The sequence below is a fragment of the Panicum virgatum genome, chromosome 7K (genome assembly GCF_016808335.1).
Source record: "Panicum virgatum strain AP13 chromosome 7K, P.virgatum_v5, whole genome shotgun sequence".
NCBI lineage: Eukaryota > Viridiplantae > Streptophyta > Magnoliopsida > Poales > Poaceae > Panicum > Panicum virgatum.
In genome coordinates, this window is record NC_053142.1 from 36,058,490 (window position 1) to 36,082,332 (window position 23,843).

Below are 23,843 nucleotides of genomic sequence, written 5' to 3' on the forward strand. Positions count from 1 at the left end.
GAGGGGAGGGGGGCGTGTATTTGCTTTTAGAGTGAGAAAAAGGGTAGAGAGAGAGCGCCGAGGCGAGAAAATGAGTGATTTTTTTCTGGGGCCTGTCCTATCCTACACCAACTCTATATATTTATTTATTTTCGATCTCTCTTTCTCTCTCTTACCTCTCTCCCTTTTGTTGATTGTATCGTGGAAAGTGCCAACGTTTGGTCCCCTCTTTTAACGAATACTTCAGGAATGCCACCGTCCTTCTTTTTTCATATGACACATTTATTTATTTATGATTCCACTGAGCATGCTATTTAGGCCTTTTTAAAACAAATATGCTATTTAGCCATATTTGACCATTACCTTTTTATATACGTTTAAAACTATTTTTTCGAAAATTACATTAAAAATTATTATTAGTGGTGCAAAAATACTTCAATAGATTTTTATGTTTTTCCTCGTGTGAAAATCCAAATGGTAAAAAAAGGAGTTTCAACATTTTAGAAATCATGCATTCTAGGATGGGAGTATAGCAGCAACTACTTAGATTAGAGTAGTATTTGGTTTGGAACTTTACAGGTAACTCATGAGTCCAAATATACTCATTTTTTTGGGGGGGGGGGGGATAACATAAATGCACTCTACCATAATTCTAGGCATAAACTCCAAAAGGAAAAAATGATTCTCAAGTTCATGAAATGAGGCAGGAAGTGCTTTGGAAAGGTAAAACCACAAAGTACTATAACATGGGAAGAAAACTAGCCAAATATGTGTTTATAACTTGTAAAGATAAAGAAAAGAGAATTGTGCAACATACCTTCTTGAAGATCACTCCGTATATTAGGATTTGTACTTGACCTTGAAGGAGAACTAAACGATAGTCCTTTCCCTAGTCGAGAATCCCCATCAACCTCTCTTCGTCTCTCTGAAAATTTTTGCCCTTGTGTGAGTATTTATAACTCAATGGGGGTGTCTAGCTGTTGGCATCCAAAGATCTACAGACCGTATCCGATTTCAAGGATTTCAGGAAAGGGATACGCATTTATCATTGTAGCATTAGATTATTTGTCGTGAATCGTCACTTCCTGGTTGACATACATTCATCCATACAGTATCCGATATGAAAATCTCAAGAAAAAAGATATTCATTTACCACCTTAGTACTATTTTATATTTAAGATGCACCACACTAATAGGTGGCATACAGTTGTTTGTATAGCATCAGGCTTGAAATCTTTTGAAGGAAATTAATTTTGAATTATTTATGTTTGTAGTATATATCGTTCACAATATGCGCAATTCGACATTTCAGATACAATGGTCTAAATATAGGATTTGGACAGCTATGAAAAAATTGTAGTCACATCATCAACAATTAGCATATAATAATTATTCAGTGTCCTGTCTAATTTTTTAAGGATAAAACCATACTCATTTATCACTATGGAACTAGATTAGATGTCAAATGCACTATTCTACAAGTAGCACAATATTTGGATTTGACATCTTATTTTATCAGAATTTGTGTGCACACCTGACTCTAGTTGGGCCCCTAAAATTGTGCTTGAGTATATATACCACATAGATTTGGTTGAACATATACCTTGCAAGAAAATCGGCCCGAATATATAGCCCATGATTAACGCCAAATAAGATTTATCAAGTTTGTTCAAGTCCAATAGACCTCCATGAGTATTAGTAAAACAAGCCTTTTCCAGTCGTGGCTCGTACTTGAACTCATTTCTATGGTTTGTAAGTATTAAGGTCTATTGTATTTGTATTTCAACTTCTTCCCTATCCTAGAATGATAGCGGCTCTTAGATATCCCAATCAAGAGAATGTGAAGCTTCCTTTTACCATTTTGCTTCTAGAGTTTAGAGGATTTAATTTGTCAGGCCGCTACATAAGGATGACATATATATTGGCTTCAAAAAACCATCTTCTTGAGATAAGGTGTTGCACTGTCATCCACGATCTCTCATATTTTTCAATTTTAAAACTTTAACATTTTCACACTTTACTTTTTCGAACAAATATATGTTAGGTGGCAACATGAATATATTCATGGTCCCTTTGTTAAAGAAACTTGTGACATGTGGGTTGTAGATAGGTTCTTGGTATATGTATCGACATTGACATCTTATTCATATATAAAAAGCTAAATGTTCCATTTCGTTTAGTGGGCCATTTTTCTATGTTTGTATTTTTTTTAGTACAATGATAATGGGGAAATAGATTCGTGGCATCGTGTCGGTTACTATTCTAATATTGGTCGTCATGTTTTACATTTAGATTCATACCATCACTAAAAGAGTATGGTTTGGTACGTGTAGCATTTTGTGACTCACTAGCTTAGCGCATATCCAAAGTAGCATCCTAAGCAAAAAGATGTCCACCCAACAACATTTGTAATTTCTTGAAAAAAACAACATTTGTAATTTAATTTTAAAAAACAACATTTGTAAATGGGACTTGCAGAGTAATAAGTTGTTTATTTTCAATGGACAAATCTATTCAATTTCGTGGTCCCCTTGAATGTGGTTACTAGAGATTTTTTCCCCCTCTCGTTTGTGGTGGTTAACCAGTTAGTTTGACAAACCATGCGGTGGCCGGTGGCCGTGGCCAATTTTAAAAATATTTAGACAGCGTACATTCCCTCCTGTACTTGACAATATAATTTTTTTACAAAAATGCTATGGATACCCGGTGCTCGAGCCCTCCCGTGCAAGTAAATCATGTCTCGGGCCCACAGTCAGAGTCAAAAGAAAGCTATCTGCTGCAAAAAAAAAACTCGAAGCCACACGTACGCGTAGCAATTACCTGCTTTGTGGGAGCGTGCTGTTCGGTCTCGGAACAGACAACCAAGACTCATGTACGGATCGAGAGCATAGGGAGAGAGCATGGGCGGCCCTGCAGTGTTTGAAAGCGTGTCCGATTTCTTTCTGATCGTTGGTCGCAAAACAAATATGACCTGCGCGAAATCGCAGCAGAGGTTTCGGATGGAAATGACCACCGCGGAACGGAGCACCGGCCCGGCAGCGAGCGGCTATGACAAAGCCTTCCCACCCTACTTACTATATAGACTAGAATGATGATTTTCTTGACGCGGCAGGACGTACTAGAATGTCGTAAACTTCAAATGTTGACGTGCGGGATTCATACCGAACAATTCCGATTTACTCTCTGTTCTAAAATGTAGGTCGTTTTGATTTTTTAGATTCGTAGTATTTACTATGCATGTAGATATAATATGTGTCTAGATTCATAACAAAATATATAAATTTAAAAATATCAAAACCACCTATATTTTAGAACAGAGTGAGTATTTATCATCACCGTTCGTTTCCATTTGACGAGAAACCCAATAAATTTGCTGTAAAATTCGTCTATCCATATTTGTCATTCCATCCCACAAACCATCGACGCTACCAGTCGGCTACAGGACCACAAGCTCGTGGCCTCGACCTCTATCCTCACCTAGTCACCTCACCGTGCGCTTCTCTTCTCGCCGGAAAGCCCGCCGGCGAGGAGACGACGACGACGGGTCCGCGGGGCCCGCCGCCGAGTGGACATTAATGGACGGGATTACTGCAGTGTGCAGGTACACCGGCGGAACGGAAAGACGGAGGCAGCGCGCCCCGTACTACTGCTCCCCGGCATGCAACCAATTTTATGGCCACTTGCCTCTCTGCGTGCATGTGTACGCAGGCCAGCAGATAGCCAGCCCGTGCCTTCACTTGCTCCTCCTGCTGCTGCCTGCGTCGACCCCGCCCAATGCGTATGAGAAGGCCGACTTGTCTCTGGTGGCGAAGCTACACTAAACTGTGGAGGTGTATTTGTCCAGTGGATGCATACAGTTAAGTTACAAGGGTACATATAATACATGGTGAAATTTTAGATCCGACTACTGGTTGCAGCTGAATTCGCTTCTGCTTATCTTTCTCTCATGCCCATGTCTATTTCGTTGTGTTCTTTGAGGAAAATCCAGCGTGATGTAGAGCTGTAATTTGGACCGTGCTATTATTGGGTGAGTTACGAACTTTTGGCTCGACCCAAGGTACAGCAAGGCACGAGAGTTTAGCACAAAAAAGGGCCGCGTCGTGCCTAGAATCTCTGCACGATGGACGACAGTATGGCACGTGCTTGGACCAGCACATCACGAAAATAGCCCATCAGTCCAAACATAACCTGTTGTTCTACTATAGCAGTTAATATTGCTTTCTAATTAACAACCACCATGGAAGTAGTGGAGATTACCTTGTAATAGGACATTGTTACTCTTTACCTTTTATTGTGGAGCCCTACTATGAGGTGTAAGATTTTTATTGAGGCAATTTACTAATGCAAATTAAGTAATAAACATGTTTCAATTTTGTCTCTTGTCAAATTTTCCATATTAGTTTGATTTTTTTTCCTCGTCGTTGGTAGTATATAGCAAGACATAGGCATAGTAGTTATCGCGACCCTTCTGGTAACAACAAATATGCATCGACTGAGTATCTAGAGGATCGTGTTGGGCTAGAACGGCACGAAGTCGTGCCATGAGCCGCGCTTAGGCCTGGTAAAAGATTTATCGCGCCAACATGGTACGGCACGATGCGTCGAACGTGCGTGAAAATCTAGATCCGACACGGCACGAGGCATGAGAGGGCCGGGCCGGGCCGGCCCGACACGGCCCGAGTGCCACCTCTAGCAGTCTAGCACTAGCAGGACGCATGGGACTATCCTTACTCTGGCTCTATGCACAGAGGACACGCAATGCATTACTGCTATTATATTTTTGATTCACCTGCTGATGTTATGCACAGGATCTCGCAGATCGTGTAAGATCTTTACTATTAATGACTTTTGAAGATTTGGAATCGTTTACGTTCCTATAGATTTGCCCTGAAAAATATATTCAGTATCTCGTTAATTTACTCTGCTTTAGTATTGTAATAAAAAAAATACATTGATATGTCTAGGAGATCTAAGTATTTGACCCGATGGTAGCCGTACTCCATATTGTAGCGATTGTGGTATAAATATAGCATCATGAGAATTCCAAAGTGATGTCACCTAGTAACCCACAAGTTAAATTGTGGGGTAAAAAATGAAAACGCAAAAAGAGGCGAAGGCAGAAGTGACACAATAGACATTCTCATCAACTTCCACGTCTTATCTTACGAACTAAGATGAACCTACCCATCCATCCGAGTTCGAGAGATAGACTCAGCATGCATACTCGTGTTTAACATTCTTTATTTACTTCCTCTGTTTCAGAATAAGCATCTATTATATTATTAACGGAGTGTTAAAAGAAGTCACCACGTTCGCCGAAAGGGTCTAGAAATTCCCACATTAATTTAAAAAGGAGAAGGATTTACACCGTTAGATTTTATGAAGATCTAACGGTTCAATATAACTCAAGAGTCCATATTAAATATGATTAATAAATAGCTAATTTCGGATTTAAAATATTAAGGAAAATTAGGACACGACAAAGAGTCCTTGCTGAATTTGATTAGTAAATAGCTTAATTCGGAATTTAAAAATAAGGAAATTAGGACTTAACCAAAGATACTAAATATACAAAATTGAAATTATAAAATTATAAAAATTAGCATTAGCACTCGATAAAAAATGATATTAGCCGAATAGCTAAATTAAATATTTAAAATATAAAAAATTGGCATCGAGTATGACTAATAAATAGACAAATGCAAGAACTAGAATAAAAAAATTATTGTTGATGTGTATAGTTATTAAGAAGCATATTAAGAAGGAAAATAGCTAAATAAATAGTATAGGTGAAATGCAATAATAAATACCCAAATTTGAGTTTCATGCCAAATAAAGTTAACAAATACTCCAATTTAATGAAGATCTACATAGTATTTGTTTATAGAATTTACACCATTCGATTTAATGAAGATCTAGCCGTCTAAATTGGCAGAGTCCATGTCTAATTTAGTGAAGATGCAATATTCTAAACTATTCAAAAATGTTTGTATCCAACTAAAGTTAAATATAGAGGTCGCATGACATAAAAACTCATGTTACCATCTATGTCTCGCATTAACCCTCTTTAAAGATGCAAAAAAAAATGACAGCAGCATAAGCGTGACAGCGCGACCATAGTTGTATTGTGTCTGTACTATAGAAAGAGATAATTGCTTTCAAAAATCTTCGGAACGCCCTGCACTACGGCGCCACCATAGTCTGAGCCCTAGATTCCAAATCACAACTTTTCGAGTCTCAAGAACGTCCTGCAGTACATACAGATGCATGAAGCACATTGGATTCTACTCAAAATCATTGTCGAACTCAATCAATCCAATAATGACAATGCACAGAGTTTTAGATATTGCAATCTATTGCAAGACCATCGGCACCTTTATGATTGTCAGTGTGGGCCAATGAATACGCATGCTAATCAATGTGAGAGAAATATCCACCGAAGAATCAATGCTTTCTCCAAACAAGGATTATCATCATAAATGTTGCATATTCCTGAAGAAGTTTAGTTATACAAACTAATCTGATGGTGGTCAACAAAGATTCATGATTCTGTGGGCATACAAATAGTTCCATACAAGTAATAATCGCTGGGATAAAGAGTAAAACATTGGGAAAAATTAGGGACTTAGTCGTGTGAGGAATCAAATAGCATAAATAATTCTTAACTTTATTATCCCCGTCTAATCCTCTATAAGTACATGAAAAAAATACTAGGCACAGAACACAAATGTGATTTATACCTCTAAAAAAGTATAGAGAAAGAGAATAGAAAAAGATAAAGAAGCAGCAAGGTTGAATGGGTAAGAAAACTAGAAAAAAGGAGAATAGAAAAGGCAGGCAGGCATAAATGTTGCATATTGCCGAACACCTTCAGTTATACAAACTTAATCTGATGGTGATCAACAAAGATTCACGATTATGTGGGCGTATAAATACAGATATGTATAGTATGCATCCGTATTCAAGGTGACCCAAAATTAAATTCAGTCCTCAAATTAAGATTTTACAGGTTAAAATACTAAAATATGCAACTATAATATATAACAAAGCAACTTAAAAATAGAATCTGTTCCACTAAAAGATCCCAAAATTAGATATATACCATCGTGACCCACATGTCTTTGACTCATGTGAGCTCCACATGTCAGTGAGATAAAATTTGATGATTGATATGAATTCCTATGCATAGAAAGTTGCGGGTAGTATTCAACAAGACCAAACGAGAGGTAAATAAATTACCAAATACATCTCTTCTATCAATGTAAATTTTTTTAAAAGAATTAAATAAAAAACTAACTACCCTCGCTATTAGCGCGGGCCACCTTCTAGTTCTTTATATTTGTCCTACATAAAACCAATTTAAATTTCACCCAGTTTACACAAAAGAAAATCAGTATTCGTATTATTTGGTTCATCATGACATATTATCTCGTACTATATCTATCTTGTATCATATATTATAATGATTTTTTGAAAAAAACTATTTTTTCTACTAGTCGGTTCAATGCATTACAGGAGCGCGCTGTGTGTGACTGCTGAGAAGATTATTCTCCAGATCCGGACTCCACTGCGCGTCCATGTATCTGTACGCATATGCCGTATCAGACGCCGCACGTACGCCGTTCGTACTACCCCAGACACCCCACATGGATTGTCCTTGGAGGTCGGCAAAAGCCGATCGATAAAGCCATACTCTACACGCGCACACATACATACTATATATACATTTTTTTTTGCGTCTGCGTGCATGCATGTTGGACCTCAATACTTCTTGAAATTCCACGGATCTTTTTTAAAATCTCCATACAGCAATTTTTTTTACCACAAGGCCCAGCTTGATTAACAATGATTACTGGACGGCCCAGACGGTTCACAGAAGCGGGGGTGGGGCAAGCCGGGTAATTAAAAAAGAAGGCACGCCGGAAACGATCGATCAGAGAGGTAAATTAAAGTCCGCGATGGATTAATTAACTAAACTAAGACCCCTCCAGACGGCGCGATTAAGCTTCTGCCTCCCCCCCCCGGAGGCTAATCGCAGCGTCAATAGGATATTTCGGGGTCACGTCGAGGTGGGGAATAGAAAATTGCTTCTACGTCGCAGCAAGCAGCGTCACGCGCGCCCACCCACTAACCCGCTTAGTTTAATCATTAATGGGGCCGGGGGTTTAGCTGGGCCGCGAGCTCGGCGATAGTGAAAGATGGGTTGGACTCGACCGGTGGATTTATTTTTTTTTATAGAGAGAGAGGGAAAAAAAACTACCGGGTCATGCATGCACCGTACCTTCCCTAAGCTACAAACCAGACGGCTACAACTGGTAATTAAAAATGCAGATGGGATCCTCTGCTCCTAGAAACAATATAGTAGTATGTAGGAGAGTAGAAATTCTGCGAAATTTACGTGCAAGCGATGTCTAAGAAACCGCGTCGAGATGTTTACAGGCGGCTAGATTGCTAGAGGCAACAAGTAAGTATTGTCTTAGGAAATTCACGCGAAATTATCTAAGCAATCAAGTACTAACTCCAGTAGGAGATGTATCATATATTAATTCTTAGCTGATGGAGGTAGCATGATTGTTTGTAGTCACATTTTGGCACCCTGACACCCTGAAGGTTTTACCCCTTTTTTCAGCAAGTATTTCATATTTGTGTCGTGCCTAATCTTTTACAATTTTTCAGCAAGTAACCTATTATTGGTAGTCTTCTATTAGGTAAAGCTACCACATGCAAATTTTATGGTAGAGTACTAGACAGGAAAAGGGCTATATTTAATTAGGCGGGTAGGTATAAGAGTCGTCATGCCACAGCATACAAATACTAGTACGTACGAGCATTAACTAAAACAATGTCAACAGACTATTCCACTTAGTACACATCACCGCCTTGATGCGGGACGAGAGGACCAAACCGTGATCGACCTCCGTGGGGGAGGGAAAGAGCAGCCAGGCCAAGATCATGGCTCCAAAGGTTTACTAGTTTGACTTGTGTACTAAATAATGTACTTTGAAGCTATTACACACAAAAAAAATGTACTTTGCAGGTGATGGTAGCTATCTTAACCTCCAAGGAGCCAAGGACTAGCTAGCCTCGCACAGCTCCTCCTTGTTTACCCGTTCGAATACTGTACTTTAGAGAGATGATGGTTTGTCGGTCCAACCATTATTATAGTCCAATTAATTATTGAGCTCCGGACTGATTATTCTCCACTATTACTAAAGCAAGCAATAATTCCTTGATATGTCAATCGGAGTCCTAATCGGAATCCAGGTGGTCGTATGTTAAGGGTCTAGAACAATTTATAGAATTTTGCTTAGTGAGTAAAATAGAAAAAGGCTAAAATCCTTGACCAACACATATCATGTTACTATAAAATATATATGGTGTATAATATATAAATTTTTATATGCTAACCAATATACTTATACAGAAGATATGGAGACAGAAGGGGAAGAAGAGAGGGATGTGATTTGCCGCTTACAAGCTAGACCCACATGTCAGTTGGTCCATGTTAGCATCTCGGTCCACCTCAGCACACCAGCGTGACAAAACCACCATATGAAACCACCTCAAGGGGTGTTTTAAATGATTTTGCAAAGATGAAGGGGTAAAATCCAGTTTTATAGTTGAGATGATGATGTAGTCGACCCTCGATACATTGGGGGTTATGTAGACTCCCTTGCTTCCTGTAGCAAGTGTACCAGCATATTTGTTAGTCAAATCTTAACAACTTAGAAAGCATATTTTTGTATCTCGATTCCTGGTTCCAAATGGGGCAGAATAGAACATTTCATCATGTCGCTAGGGTCACTCCCCGGTTATCATAAGTTCATCCCCGGCTATCATAAGTTCGGGTCAGATTGGTTTGATTCCAAAATTTACCTTGCCAAAACTAGAGTAGGCCAAAATATTGGCAAGAATTTTTTTTCTCAAAATCATGGCAAGTACTTTGTGAGGTGAGCTAGTTTTTTTTTTAAAAAAATTCAACCAATTGAGTGCCAAAATTTATAGTTGCCAAAATTTTGGCTTGGCAAGACAAATTTTGGACCAAACCAATCATGCCCATGCTCTTCGTAACAACAGTCCACAGCACCCCGCCCCAGTACCGGCCTCATGCATGCCGACTATTACCTCCCATCCAGGATCCATCCGAAAGACACCACCTACAACGTCATTAGTAGGAGTAGCAGTAGGTGGTTGATCTCTTGGCTGAGCTCGGCAATAATTGGCGCCCTATGATCACTGTAGCGCGATCTCCGTGCAGCGGCGTGGGGCGACGCCATTGGCCCACCCCGAAGGCTTTTGTGTCAGGCCGTCACTGTGGCGACCGTACCATGCTCCATGCAGCGGCGGCCACCCACCGGCCAAGCCGGCCGGCCACCGACCGAACTGGAGCGGCGAGGGAGGCACAGCCTCTGCTGATTTGACGCCGGCCATTGGCCGCCTCGCCCCACCTCGTCCGTCTCCGTCCTCCCTCCGTCTCTGCCGCTGCCGCATCTGTCGCTCGCCGCGCTCCACTCCGATACTCCATAGATCCACCTGTGGCATCTGCCACGTATACATGTACGCGCTCTGCCCGCTGGGCCTGATCCGACGCGACGCCGCCCATTAAGCTCGTGCCGGCCTTTACTGTCAGCGGCAATGGCCTCGAGCTGCTATAGCTAGCGCTTCGTCTACCTTGAAGAGAGAAAAAAAAAAGACTTGCAAGTTTTTCTAGCTACTAGGGTAGAAAAATGGTTCATCGCCTGCATCTCATCATCAGAGTTTTGTGCATTGAACGAGAATAACGCTTATTGGTCCTAAAACCGGTCGATCAGACACGTCACGTGTGTGTACAAGTACAAATCGGATGCCGAGGGAAAAAAATCGTGTCCTCGAGTACAGCAGAGGTAGCTAATTAAGCTCTTATTTCCCAGGATAAAAAGGTTATGCGACAAGCTAAGCGACGATCACCACTGGTGCTTGCGTTTTATCTTATGGACTGACGCAAACCGTGTTCCCCGTATGCTGGTGTTGGTTAGTTAAGTGACAGTATTATATGGGTGATGGTACGCTCATCCTAACATGATATGCTGATTTGTGCACTTGTTTGGCCTAAATGTGTGTACATTTAATTTTGCAACAGTGCAGGCATGTGGGAACTTTGGATGCATCAGTGAGTTATTAGGATTCATTCTCAACTATGTGTGGACTGTGGAGCTTTGGATGAACTTGGAGATCCGCGCTCCGAGCCGGCTTTTCGCCCCTGTAATCGCCATGGGGTCTTCGATCTCTGGCAATAACAATCTGTTCTCCGGTGAGTTTATGTTCAATTTAGGGATGTGATCATTAAGGCTGGTTTTAGAGGTGTGGTGTGTGAGGCTTGGGAGCTTGGCAAAGACATGACGGCGGCTAGGATTGTTGTGGTGCGACCGAGGTGCATGCTTGCCTAGCTAGGTTGTAGGATGAGCGAGGAAATGCTTCCTTCATGAGGGACCATATTGTAATAAGGCCTATAAGATTTTGGAGTAAGAGTTGTGGAACACGCACTGGCCAAATAAATCAAATAAAACGCCTTCTTGCGAATCAAAGTAGAAAGAAAATCCTAAGAATGTTTCAGAAAAACCCTGAAGATGCCACGATATTTGCCTTCATTTTTAAGAGGAATTTTAGGTTCAAATGTTTTTCCCTGTTCGCATGTCTTCCTGTTTATTTTTGTAACTTGAGAAGGGCCCCAATATTTAGGATATTGGGTGTTGATGCTCCCGGAGCGAAATCCAAGCCATACCACTTCCTTTAAGAAGCACTAACTAGCTAGTCAAATAATATACCTTCAAAACGTAAAAAAGTAGTCAAATAAGAATCCAACAAAAAAAACTGAAAAGAGCATGCCCCTACTTTTTATTCTAACATGGTGACCCCTCACTTTGCGAATACATACCACCGTAGTACACTAGTACCGTACTCCCAACCAACCAGAATTAATCTAAGGTCAAAACAAAACGTTTGCTATGTGCATAACCACCCCAAAATTCATGTCTTTTTCAGGAAGCGTCCCCCCAAAATGTTACTCTAGGAAGGAAAATTCAATCACCAGGAAAACGCTTAATCATCCCCCCCCCCCCCCCCCCCCCCCCCCCCCCCCGCGGCTCCCCGGGTGGACCCGATGACGACTCCAAGACTATAAATATGAGTGTGTGGAGGAAGGGAAAAAGGGTCCATCCCCGCAATGAATTGCGACAACGAAAGCTCGTCCTCACCCCCAACCCAACGCAACGCCTGCCCGACTGAGAGCCACCCGCCCTCTCCCCCCTCCATTCACCTCCCCCACACTTTCCGACGGATAGATCGTGCGTTTCACCGTATCTCTCGCCCCCGCCCCTGTCCCTCTCTCCTTCCTCCCAGTTCGCTTCCCCTCCCCGTGGAACGCACTGTTCCCTGCCCGTTCCGAGCGCTACTTTTCTTTTTCTATCTTTTGGCCTGGCACGGCACGGCCGCGGGAGACGGGACGACGCGCCGGCGTTAGGACACCACCCGCGCCCGGCCCCGATCCCGGCGCGGGGACGCGGATGGGTAACCGCACCCACCACCAGCCCCGCGCGCACGCGTCCCTGCCGCCGCTCGCGTTGCTTCTCGTACGTGGCCGGGTGGTGCCGGGCATGGGCGCAGGCGCGGGCGCCTGCCGGCCCGGCGCCCGTCCCCGCACCACTCCGCACCGGTGGCCCGCCCGGCCGGCGCGCGTCTCGTCGGCCACGGCCGGGCCGCCGGCACCGGTGGCTGTAGCCGGTAGGCCACGCTCCTCCGATTATTAGTCCCACGACCGCTGCTGCCTGCTGCCATGCCTAGCAAATCAAATCCACAGTTTTTTCCACTCGTGATGGGAAAAAAAATACGCGAAAAAGGAGAGAAACTGCAGGAGCGGAATGGATGGATGCGGGCGGGGACCTTTAGCATAGCGGCGCGCGTCCCCGGGACCCCGGGCAGGTTCAGAGAATCGGCGCACATGGCATGCGGCTACGGGCCCTGTTCATCGACGAACACGCCGATCACGGCCGTCGCCGCACGTATTAGCACGCGCCACGCGGTTTCCAGCCGCCCAGGACGAAGGATTAATGCTGTTTATTTATTTATATAGAAGAAACTAGGATTGTCTACGTTTTCATTTGAGCGTTCTAAGTTAAATTTAACTAATTTTGATCAAATTTCAAATACATTATCAATGAAACAAATTTCATGTTGTAAATATTATTATTTTTTATAAATCTGTTAAACTTAAAAATAGAGGAAATACTAGTTGCTAATCGCTCCTTAGACTGTCCGCACTCACTCGTGATACTCTATTTCGATCCTTAAAAGGAATATTTCTGTCTGGTTTTGAAACGGGGAACAAGAAATGCGGTGTCCCTTTTCCTGACCCTTTTTTCTAGGGGGAGAGAGAGAGCATGGCCATGTTTGGTTCCACGTCACATCACAATTTCACAAAAAGACGAATGTCCGCATGGAGTACTAAATGAAGTCTATTTGTAAAAATTTTTTAGGGATGAGTGTAATTTTTCGAGACGAATCTAATGACTCAAGTTCCGTCTTGATTGGCTACAGTGATGCTACAGTGACCGCGCTCAATTATTCACTAATCGTACGGTCAAAGACCTCATTAGATAGAGCAAGTGCTACAGTACCAGAGTTGTGGAGTTAATTTTGTAATTAGACTTTATTTAATACCCTAAATTAGTGGTCAAAGTACCAAAAAGTTTTCCTCAAAACTTTTTCACAACCCAACCAAACACGGCCCATATATCCATCCAGTCCAGATGAACTTTTGCATCTTTTTTTCTCTTTTTAGAAAAAGGGGGGTAACGGACACGCGGGGACAGGGACAGGGACAGGGACGAGGGAGGGCCGGGCCAGTGGTTACCTACGCAGCACCATGCCATTCCCCAGCTGTACGCTGCCATTTCCTCCCAGTACGTTGCCATTGCCCTTGCTCCCAGGTTCTTGCGTGCAAGACACTGGAAACCTCACGTAGCTTTCCTGGCCAACTGCGGCCTCCGCTCCGACGTTTCCTGTTGCCGAAATGTGGAGACTGTCCTTTTTTCCTGTGTATATGAGCCTATGAGGACGTCACCAGCGGCCTCGGGGATTTATTAATTCGGTGATTGTTTGAGAAATTTACGCTATGTGCTTTTGGCTTCATTCAGAAGTTTAGAGGTCAACTTGAAGGCACGGAGAAAATGTGGAAGCACACATTTTTACGATTGAACAATTAGGTACTCCTTTCGTTCCAAATTATAAGTCATTTCAAGAATTTTGGAGAGTCAAAGTTTTTCAAATTTAATCAAATTTATATGACAAGATAATAAAATTTATGATACCAATTAAATATCATTAGATTTTTTATTAGCTATATTTTCATAGTGCACCTATTTGATGTCATAAACATTTATATGTCTCTCTATAATTTTGGTCAAACTTTGAGATGGTTTGACTTTCCAAGATTCTTGGAATGACTTATAATTTGGAACGGAGGGAGTTTGAGCATCCACTTCGGAGACCCCTTTGGTGGATTCGTGTCGATCTTCACGAGATGTGCTAGAAAAGGAGATAAATATTAGAAATTCTTTGAAAATTTTAAAAAAGCAGTGGCTTTCAGTTTGATGGGTTCTAACTACCGTCGTCAATAATAACATTGAATCTATTTTGTTTTCCCGCCATTTGTCATTATGAAAAGCAGCCTAAAGTATCGTTTAGATCTATGGCCAGATTACGCGCACTTTCCCGTTGTGAAAAGTAATAAAAGTAACTTCTAAATCGTCGTCTAGATTAATTACCAACATAGGCCACCATGAAAAATAATCAAAACCACCCCTGAATTTGCATGCACCTACACCACCCAAAAATATTTATATAAATTACCCGCCTTGATCATCATAAAAAATATCAAAAATACTCATATTTACATGCTTCTGAATTACCCAATTTTACCACTACTAATATATAAAGTTGACTCAAAGTATACATGCATGATGTGTGTCCTTATACACCAGTCAGCAAGGTGCCACGAACATACCAATTTAATAGTACTAAACACATAGCTCAAGTTAAGGTAGCAACTAATTCTTACCGCAAAAAAAGGTAGCAACTAATTCATGTATGTGCAATATATTAAGGGTGGCAAACTACGAAAGGGGCATGCGGAAATATGAAGAGTAATTTGTATAAAGTCAATCACAAGTAGATTAAGATTACGAATATAGAACTATTTTTGAATATGGACAAATAAGAGAGAGCAAAGATAAGAAACTTTTTATTTGTTGCGGGATCCGAACACGATCTTCTAAGAACATCTTCAAGAGTTTCCTGTTCCTCTTCCCCATCCTTGTTTTTTAGGAAAAGATAAAAAAAATAGTCTCCAATGATTCCTATCTTAATTTCCCATCTCTTAACAATTGGCAAATTAATCTCCTATGTGCGTAAAAATACGCACTTCTTCCGACTCCCGATCGCCCTCCCTAGCGCCGTTTTTTGTCGCGCGGTTTCTTCCTCGCGGCGCCACTGTTTCGCGCCGTCGTCGTCAAGAACAAGCTGCGCCGCGCCGCCGTCGAGATCCCATCCGTTCTTTTCGTTTTCCCCCCACGTTGTTTTTTCTCGTGTTCTGTGGCCGCCGCCACCGTCGTAGGTCTGCGCCTGGCGGCCCTGCCTTGACCGTGCCTTGGCCTGGCCAGCGCTTTGGCCCGGCGTGGCCTGCGTATGGCTTGACTGGCGGCGGTTCATGTGTCTGGCCTGCCCGCCTGCCGCCGTAGGCCTTGCACCTAGCCTAGCCGGTGGTCTGCCTATCCGTCGGCATGCTGCATGCCCTTCGCCCGTGTATGGCCCAGGGTTTGAAATTTTGGCGAAATTTCGCCGAATTTCGGCGAAAATTTTCGTTTTCGCTCGGTACCGGGAAAAAATATTTCGGTATTTTCGGAAAATTTCGTTTTGAAAATTCAAAATTCAAAAAAAATCGTCCGAAATTCACCGAAATTCCGGAACGGAATTCCGTTTCCGCCGATCACCGGGATTTCACCGGAAAACGAAATGGTGAACCCTGGTATGGCCTGACCGGTACTTTTTATTTTTTGACAACACATCATATGCTGCTGGCTTTGATGAGGAGGGGCGGCGGCGGGAGCTGATGGCTTCGATCAGCAGGGGCCAGCGGCGACAACCAGTTAGGGAGGGGCATCGGCAGCTGCTGCCTTCAATGAGGAGGGGCGGCGGTGGCAAGTGGTGGCACCAGTCATGGAGGGGCGTCGGCCGCCAGGGAGGGTCGGCGGGCGGCAGGATGCAGGCGGCGGCCAGAAGAGGAGGCGCGCGATGATATGTTTCGGGGAACACGATATTTCCCGCGGGATTATCACGTGGGATCACAATTTCTCAGTTTTTAGAAGTAAAAATGAAGAACTATTAGAGATGGACTTCTTTTTTTCTCCCCATATCTATTTGGAGAGTTGCCAAACAATAAGATTTGAAAAAAAATATGAGTAACTATTAGAGATGCTCTAACACCTATATCTCTTAAAACTACTTTTCACACGGAAGCATGGGTGGTAAAAACTGCTGTTCTGTGCCCTCTCCAAGTCGCATAGGTGTTTGTATTTTTCGTTAATTATTTTTTAGTGGTTAGTAATGTGCCTGTCAATGCTCTTTATATCATCATGTATAAATTGAAACAGGAAGGTTAAAAATCACAATAAAGTGTAGCCCAACAACTTTAATGCATGACTGTAACGGAGCTGTAAGCCCCCATTCCTATGACTTCCTCATGAAGTATAGCTATCTATTTCCTGATTTAGGTCAAAGACGAGAAAGAGATTACCTTGACTAAGAAATCACACCGCCTCTTCGGGGTGGTGGAAACAGGAATCGAGCTTGGGGGGGGGGGGGGCGGAGACGTAATTTCCCTATTCCATGCGGTGCCGCCTGTGCGGCGCAGGCCTTCCTCTTTCCGAGACGCAACTGTCGTGTCGTGTCTGTCGACGGGGTTTATACGACGGAGAAAAAAAGCCGGGGAGGCCGGCGTTCCATTTCTGCCCTCGCGGTGGCGCGCACTAGCGGAGAGAGCACTGGCAGGTGGGGCCTTCCGGTTTGACTAATCAGACCGGATGGGGGGCAGGCAGAACAGCGGACGCCGTGCCCGGCACTGCCGCGCCGCGCACGTCAGTGAGGCTGACAGAGAGGGACGTGTCAGGCACCACCCCGCGTCCCTTTCTCGATGGCCCCTTTTTTTTTTGGGTGGTTCTCCGTCACTTTAACCATACTAATCCTTTTCTCTCCTTTTTTTTTGCCTTTTTATTTTCTTTTTGAAAAAACGACTAAACGACAAACTGTTCTTGAATTTGGGTACTGCGACCTGAATCCAGGCCAAACTTCTCGATGCAGCCCAATAAGAGAGCTGCGCGATGGGCTTTGAGGAACAGTAAGCATGTTGTCTAATGCTTTCTGGGCTGATGCAAAGAGGCCAGCCCAGCCATGCTTGGGCCTTCTCGACGTATAGAATTGTCAGTCAAAGAAAAATGAACAACAATTTGATTGCAATTGTTAAACAACTCAAAATCTTAGTTTGAAGATCAAATGAACAGAAGCGGTAAAAAAATTGCTGGAAGCAAAAAAAAAAGAGTAAAAAAAAACGGAAGCAAGAAGCGACGATGGTGCTTGTTTCCACGCTGTAATATCACGAACTAATCCAAACTCGACTGGTAAGCAGCTAACTCGAGAATCACGTCCATGCTCTCTAACCCTCTTCTCTCTTTTATTATCTACATCTGGTGGCCCAGCGGCAGCCCGCTGCGCATCAGCTGGTACACCGACGGCGGCGGCGCGCCGCTGCCCTCGACCTTCACGTCCGCCTTGGGCGGCACGAGCCCGGCGGCCTGCATCGCCTGCCGGTGCCTCAGCAGCGGGTGCTGGTGCAGCGACGGCGGCGCCAGCATGGGCAGCTTCAGCCCCTCTACCGGCCCGAGGGGGCCCCCGGGCATCGGCAGGCTCGGCAGCGACGCGGGGCCGCCGCCGCCGCCGCCGAGGCCGCCGGCGGCGGCGGCGTACGTCGGGTAGTTGAGCATCGGCGTCATCGGGTCCCGGGACGGCGGCGCCGGCCGCAGGCCGAACGGCGCGCCGCCGCAGCCGCCGGCCAGGTGCCTCATCAGGCCGTCGTGCACCGACGGGTGCTCCGGCCTGCGCCCGGCGGCCGCGCCCGCCGCCGTCGCCGCGCTCGGGTGGCCGCCGCTGTTCCTGGCGGCCGGGACCTCGTGGTTGTGCTTGCCCTCGTACGTGGTGATCACCGACTTGAGGTCGTGCGACGCGCGCTCCACGTGCTTCCGCACCGAGCAACCCGGGTGCGTGCACTTGTAGTAGCTCCTGAACCAGACACAGAGTGAGACGACCAGATCATCAAACACAGAGCAATTGCGCCATTCTTGGAGCTCTGAATAAATAGACAGTTGATGCTTCAGACAAACCTTGGATTTGGGTTACCCTTGACGACCTTCTGCCCGTACTTGCGCCAGCGGTAGCCGTCATCGAGGATGTCCACCTCGCTCGTCGTCTGGATCACCACCCGGGGCTCGCGAACAGCTCTGGACGCAGCGCTCATATCAATGGTGTAAGACTCCAGCTTCCTGAAATAATCAGAATGTCAGGTCTAGATTGAGCAGAAGCAGTAAGCAAGCTGCTACAATGCACAGATACAATGTACCGACCTTCGCTTGGATTCCAGTTCGTCGCCATCGGCGTCGGCACCGCCACCGCCCTGGGACATACTGCCATGAGTCACCCTGTCTTCCCCGTCCACCTCATCGGACCCTGCGGTGGCTGCAGAGGTGGCATCCACGCCACCGGCGTCGTGGATCTGCATCGACGCCGACGAGTCACAGAGCTCACCGGGGACAGAGGGGGGCGATGCCGCGTCCATGCCGTCGCCGGGCAGGTCCTTGACACCCGCATTGTTATGCCACGCCTGCCTCGCCTCCGCCGTGTTTGTATGCGGCCTTGGGTTGTCGGGTGCGTCCGCTTGCGCGCCCTCCACGAACGGGTGCACGGGCGGGACGCCCGGCCGGCGGCTCTGCGCGGGCTTCGGGTGGCTGTGCGTGCCCTTGTAGATGATCTCTGTGATGTGCCCCTCGTGGGATCGCTCCACCTTCTTCTTCACCTGGCAGTTCGGGTGCGTGCACTTGAAGTAGCTCCGCGGGTACTCGCTGTGCTTCACCTGCTTCTGCCCGTACTTCCTCCAGCTGTATCCGTCCTCTGCCGGTGTGGTGGCGGCCATTGCCGGGTGGTAGTCTCCCCTCGTGTCGCCTTCCTCTGCAGGCTGGCTGTGCGGCGATGATACGTGGTCATTGCCTGCACCGGTGACAGTTGCAAGACGGCTGAGCTTGGAGTTGGGGTCATGAGAACCACTCTTCATATTGCTCTGCCTGCTGTGATTCTGCTGGTTCAGTTGGCCCAGCAGATTGGCCTCTTGTACTGGCTGAATCTTAGTTTCAGTCTTGACAGAAACGTGGGTGCTTGGTAGTGGAGGCTGATTGTTGCATAAAGATTCCTGAAGAATCAATTATGAATTAGCTTGAAAGGGAAGGAAAGAGAACAAGTATTGGATCAGGAATAAGGAAAATAAATGGTTAATTGCAACACGGTCTGTAACCACAACATTTTACTTATCTGAACCAAAGGAAGAAGAAATCAGTTTAATATTAGAGAGAGAAAACATTATTTCATCTACAAGATAGCCACCACGAATTAACCATTTAGTTCTAGCAAGCATTATTTCATCCAATTTGTAAATTATCTAGTTCTAGCAGAATCTGGTTGGTCTCCTCGTTTTTCTCCATTTATTATGAACAATACGGGGCAAAATAGTAGTACCAGAGCTACCAGCCACTTTTGTTATAAGGCCTGCTCCAGCGGTTCTCGCTAGTACCGGCGATTTCGCCAGCCCGGACAGCAGCAGCAATGTCTGGGAACGCATGCATGTGAGGGGAAGACCGCTCTCGCTAGGCGATGGCCGCACCGCTAGCGCGGATGTTTCTACACTGTTCATCAATTAAACAATTCATTTAATCGGCGATATCGCCTGCCGCTGGAGGAGGCCTAAGTGCTGTCACTAAAGCTCACTGGATATTAAACAGCGGCCCTACCTTTTAAAAAAATGACACTGTGTGCAAATGTGCCAATCTATTACAGGTATGCAAACGAGATACACAGAACAAAATCCTTCTGATGAAACTAATTGTTCATCTAGACTTGGGGTAAGGTTTTGGGACAGAAATTGCTGCCAACTGCATTGTCATATGAATAATTTCAAATATACAAATACTTCTATCATTAGTATGGAAGTGAATGAACAGCAATAACCTATAAAGTATTCAAAGGCTACTGACCTTCTTTCCTTCAGCAGTGTAGTGTGAGGATTTCAGGTCTAAAGGCTTGAAAGAAAATGAATCAGGGCCATCTCCAAGTAGAGGGCCTCCATATCTAATAGGATCATTGTCATTTGTGCTACCAAGCATGAATAACTTCCCTGTGGTCGGCGAAGCTTGGCCCTGAAACAATGGAAGGAAGAAAAACCAATGTTGTCAGTAACTAATATATTCAGTATTGAAGTGCTTGTTGTTTTTCAATTTATCACCATCTATCACACATATAGTAATCAACTTGTTCATATCTCTGAACACTTCATGCGAAATTAGTTCATGCAGGAACATGGTTAAAAAAATATATATAATAAGAACTGAACAAACACATAAGTTCATATCCCAGCTTTAACAGCATTAACAGTCATTACTATAAGACTTCCAAGTAGGGACATAGGGGAAATTTGGCTTTCAAATGTGGGGTGTGCTTTACTAGATTACTGTAGAAAGGCTTTCAAGAAAACTTTGAAAGATATGAATGATATTATACTATTTTCTGCTTTTGAGAAAACAATGGCAGCTTGTTTGGAAAGAAGAGACTATGTATGCTGGAAAACACAGCAGCAATGATCATGGAGCCAAAGCTGAGCTTTCAGAGTTCCCAAGAGGTCAAAAGTTTAGTAAAGCAAACATTCTTGAACTGCCAATTTAGCATCCCATAGATGAAAGCAATAATAATTCTGGTACCCCTTCACACTGCAACCGTAACCTAAACACTTACCATGGCATTGGAAATGAAGACTGGTGAGTCCAGCAGCGTTGCCGGGCTCAAACCAGGCGGGATGGTGAGGTAGGGCGATGGAGCTCCTGGCACTGAATTATCAGCTGCAACTGCTGTACTGAACGGCATGCTGAGCTTTGGCACCCTGAACCCAGCTCTTGCCTGCATCCTCTCAGCGAGGGTGCTGCCTGGACTGGACTTGTGGCCAAACTGCGGGGTCATTGGCAGCGACCGACCTTCCTCCCGTGGTGACCTTATGGCGGCCGACAAGCCATCCTTCTCAAATCCGGCCTTGGCAACCTCGGTGTCTGGTAGAAATGCTTCGGTCTGCAAGCCCCGCATCAAGGATGATGGGCCTGGATTAGGATCCCTCCCCTCCTGCATCCCTACATGGCCTTCCATCTCAGCTTTGGTTGCTTAACCTGATGGGTGAAGAACAGTTACATATCAGTACTAGCAGTTAATGCTTTGGCTAAACATTAACTAGATTACAGAGCATATGCACAAACATTATCAAATTGAAACAAGACAAAAAAAAAAACTTATGGAAATAGTTAGCCTCACACAAGTGTTGGGAGCAAGCACCATAATCCATATGCATCAAGAATTGCGGCCGAAGGGAGCAAAACAGGTAAAACCCGACTGCCTGCAACAAGATTATTTGAAGAGAAAAGCACGATTTCAGTGACAGAACCAGTAAGTACGTTCTTCTCCACCGGAAGAACAACTACTCCTATAGTAGTACTTTGTATGAGACGCCAAATCCCTCTTCTGAAGCTGACTCCAAAACTGAAACCGCGTCAGGCCAGTAACAGTAAACGACAACTTAACACAAAAGGGTAGGTCGATCAGACGACACGACCGGCACAGTTCTCCATAAGCAAATAGAAAAACCAAAAAGAAATCAAAAACGAAAAAAGGGAACGTGGCTGTTCCATCTATTCGCTTCGAGAGCAGGGAAAGAGATGGCCATGGACCCCAATCGTTGCGTGCTAGCCTGGGGACTCCGCTGTAGCTGTGACTCGGAGCTCAAAGCGCATAGCAACACGGAACAACTTTATCCAAGAGTTCCTCAAAAATTACTAGTGCTGCTAGCTCTACGAACTACTATGAAATGTAAAAGAAAAATCAGAAGGAATGGATCACAAGAACACCAGAGGCGAGGAAAAAGAAATGCTGGAATATTAAAGAACGTGCCAGATGTCCAGAACGGCGTAGAACGAAGAAAGACAAAATCTTTTTCGCCGTGTTTAGTTTGAGCGCAAAATTTTTTGCGTTGGAATCTTGCTAATTTGAAGTACTAAATGAAGTCTATTTATAAATTTTTTTGCACAGATGGGTTGTAAATCGCGAGACGAATCTAATGATGCTAATTAATCCATAATCAATCAATAATTAGCCGATAATTACTGTAGCATCACTGTTGCAAAATCATGTATTAAGTAGGCTCATTAGATTCGTCTCGCGATTTACAGACCATCCATGCAAAAATTTTTGTAAATAGACTTCATTTAGTACTACATGCATGTGTCGAAATATTCGATATGACGGCGTTTACGGTAAAAATAAACAGGGCCAAAAATCGGTTAGTTAAAGGGAGCTTCGAATCGGCGGTGGAATCGGGGAGCGGGAGCGCAGGGGAGGACGCGGCGGCGAGGCAGCGGCAGGCGCATGCGAACGGGTGACGCGGCAGGTGCTTGGCCCTGTCTGTGAGAGAAAGAGAGGGGAGAGGTGCCACGTTGGATGGGTGACGTGGACAAAACCGGGTCGTTTCGGTTCGAGGGGGTAATCTTCACGGTTTTGAAGAGTTGAGGGTGTAGGATGTCCGGTTTTGTAGTTCCGGGTTGAAAATCGGACTAACGTGATAGTTCAGGATTGAAAAATAAACTTTTCCCTTTTTTTTCATGTCGAAATCCGCGGGCGATGGGCGCGCCAGTGATTCCGCGTGAAATACGGAGCTCGAAGAGGAGGGACGCAAACCAGAGATCAGAGGGGAAAGCCAGCATTCAATCTCGCCCCCAGCTGGTCCATCGGCGCAGAGCTTCCGCCTTCATGGCGGAATGGAGCGACGGGGAAGACGAGCCTCTGGCGTTCAAAAATCAGACAGACCCGAACCAGGATTCAAGAACAGGACGCATTGCCAGGAGGGGAGAAATGAACCGACCAGAAACAATGTAATAATGGCGCAGAATTCGGAAACTGATCAGTCAACACGAAAAACGACAAAAAAATGGAAATCAAATGGTTCCCCAAATCAGGTCAGAAAGGCCTGATCTTCCTCACAAGAAACAGAGAAATTCAGACCGGGCGACAGGAGAGAACCGCGCGAGGGGCTCCCACCCAAATCCCCACACGACAACAGGCCTGCATTTCTTCGCAAATTGATGAACGGTGAGTCCACTGACGGAGCCGTAGAGGGGAACGAGGACCGGACACGAACCTGTGATTGGAGGAAGAAGATCGGGGAGAGCCAATGGCGAGGCTCCCCTCCCCGCCTGTGGAGTGTGCCTTCTGCCTTCTTCTTCCCTCCCGTCCGTCCCGACGGCTCAGTCCACCCGATGGCCCGAGAAAAGCGCAACAGGAACGAAGCACAAGGATCAGGGACAAATGATGAGCTGCAGCCGCAGGGAGTCAGGAAAAGAAGGTTCCCCCTGCCATTACTACTCGGCTCCCTCACCCTCTTTCTCTCTCATCGTCCGCACAATTGTGTTTTGTTTTATGCTGGA

The 23,843-nt window shown here is 44.8% G+C and overlaps 1 protein-coding gene across 8 annotated transcripts; it reads right to left on the reverse strand.

Annotated features, from left to right (window-relative positions):
* Window positions 1-17,563: 17,563 nt before the first annotated feature.
* On the reverse strand, window positions 17,564-23,827 carry LOC120641213 (probable WRKY transcription factor 2). 8 transcript variants are annotated; one of them, XM_039917238.1, is made up of 7 exons: window positions 23,558-23,827; window positions 21,703-21,763; window positions 21,118-21,503; window positions 20,364-20,525; window positions 18,687-19,525; window positions 18,447-18,605; window positions 17,564-18,345 (listed from the first exon to the last, which is right to left on the reverse strand). In XM_039917238.1, the coding sequence occupies exons 2-7, from the start codon at window positions 21,716-21,718 to the stop codon at window positions 17,748-17,750; spliced, it is 2,160 nt and encodes a 719-aa protein (XP_039773172.1). In that variant the 5' UTR covers window positions 21,719-21,763; window positions 23,558-23,827; the 3' UTR covers window positions 17,564-17,747. The 8 variants fall into 8 exon arrangements, with proteins under 8 accessions (XP_039773172.1, XP_039773174.1, XP_039773168.1 ...); XM_039917240.1 differs by having other exon boundaries at window positions 21,118-21,539; XM_039917234.1 differs by having other exon boundaries at window positions 21,682-21,763; window positions 23,558-23,826.
* Between the last annotated feature and the right edge of the window lie 16 nt (window positions 23,828-23,843).

Bases quoted from the DNA above. Each gene is read 5' to 3' on its own strand.
- LOC120641213 (XM_039917234.1), bottom strand. From the start codon at position 21,718: ATGCATATGGATTATGGTGCTTGCTCCCAACACTTGT. The intron at 18,606-18,686 runs GTCGGTACATTG...TGATTATTTCAG, and splicing joins GAACTGGAATCCAAGCGAAG to GAAGCTGGAGTCTTACACCA. The intron at 18,346-18,446 runs GTTTGTCTGAAG...TGTCTGGTTCAG, and splicing joins AAGGGTAACCCAAATCCAAG to GAGCTACTACAAGTGCACGC.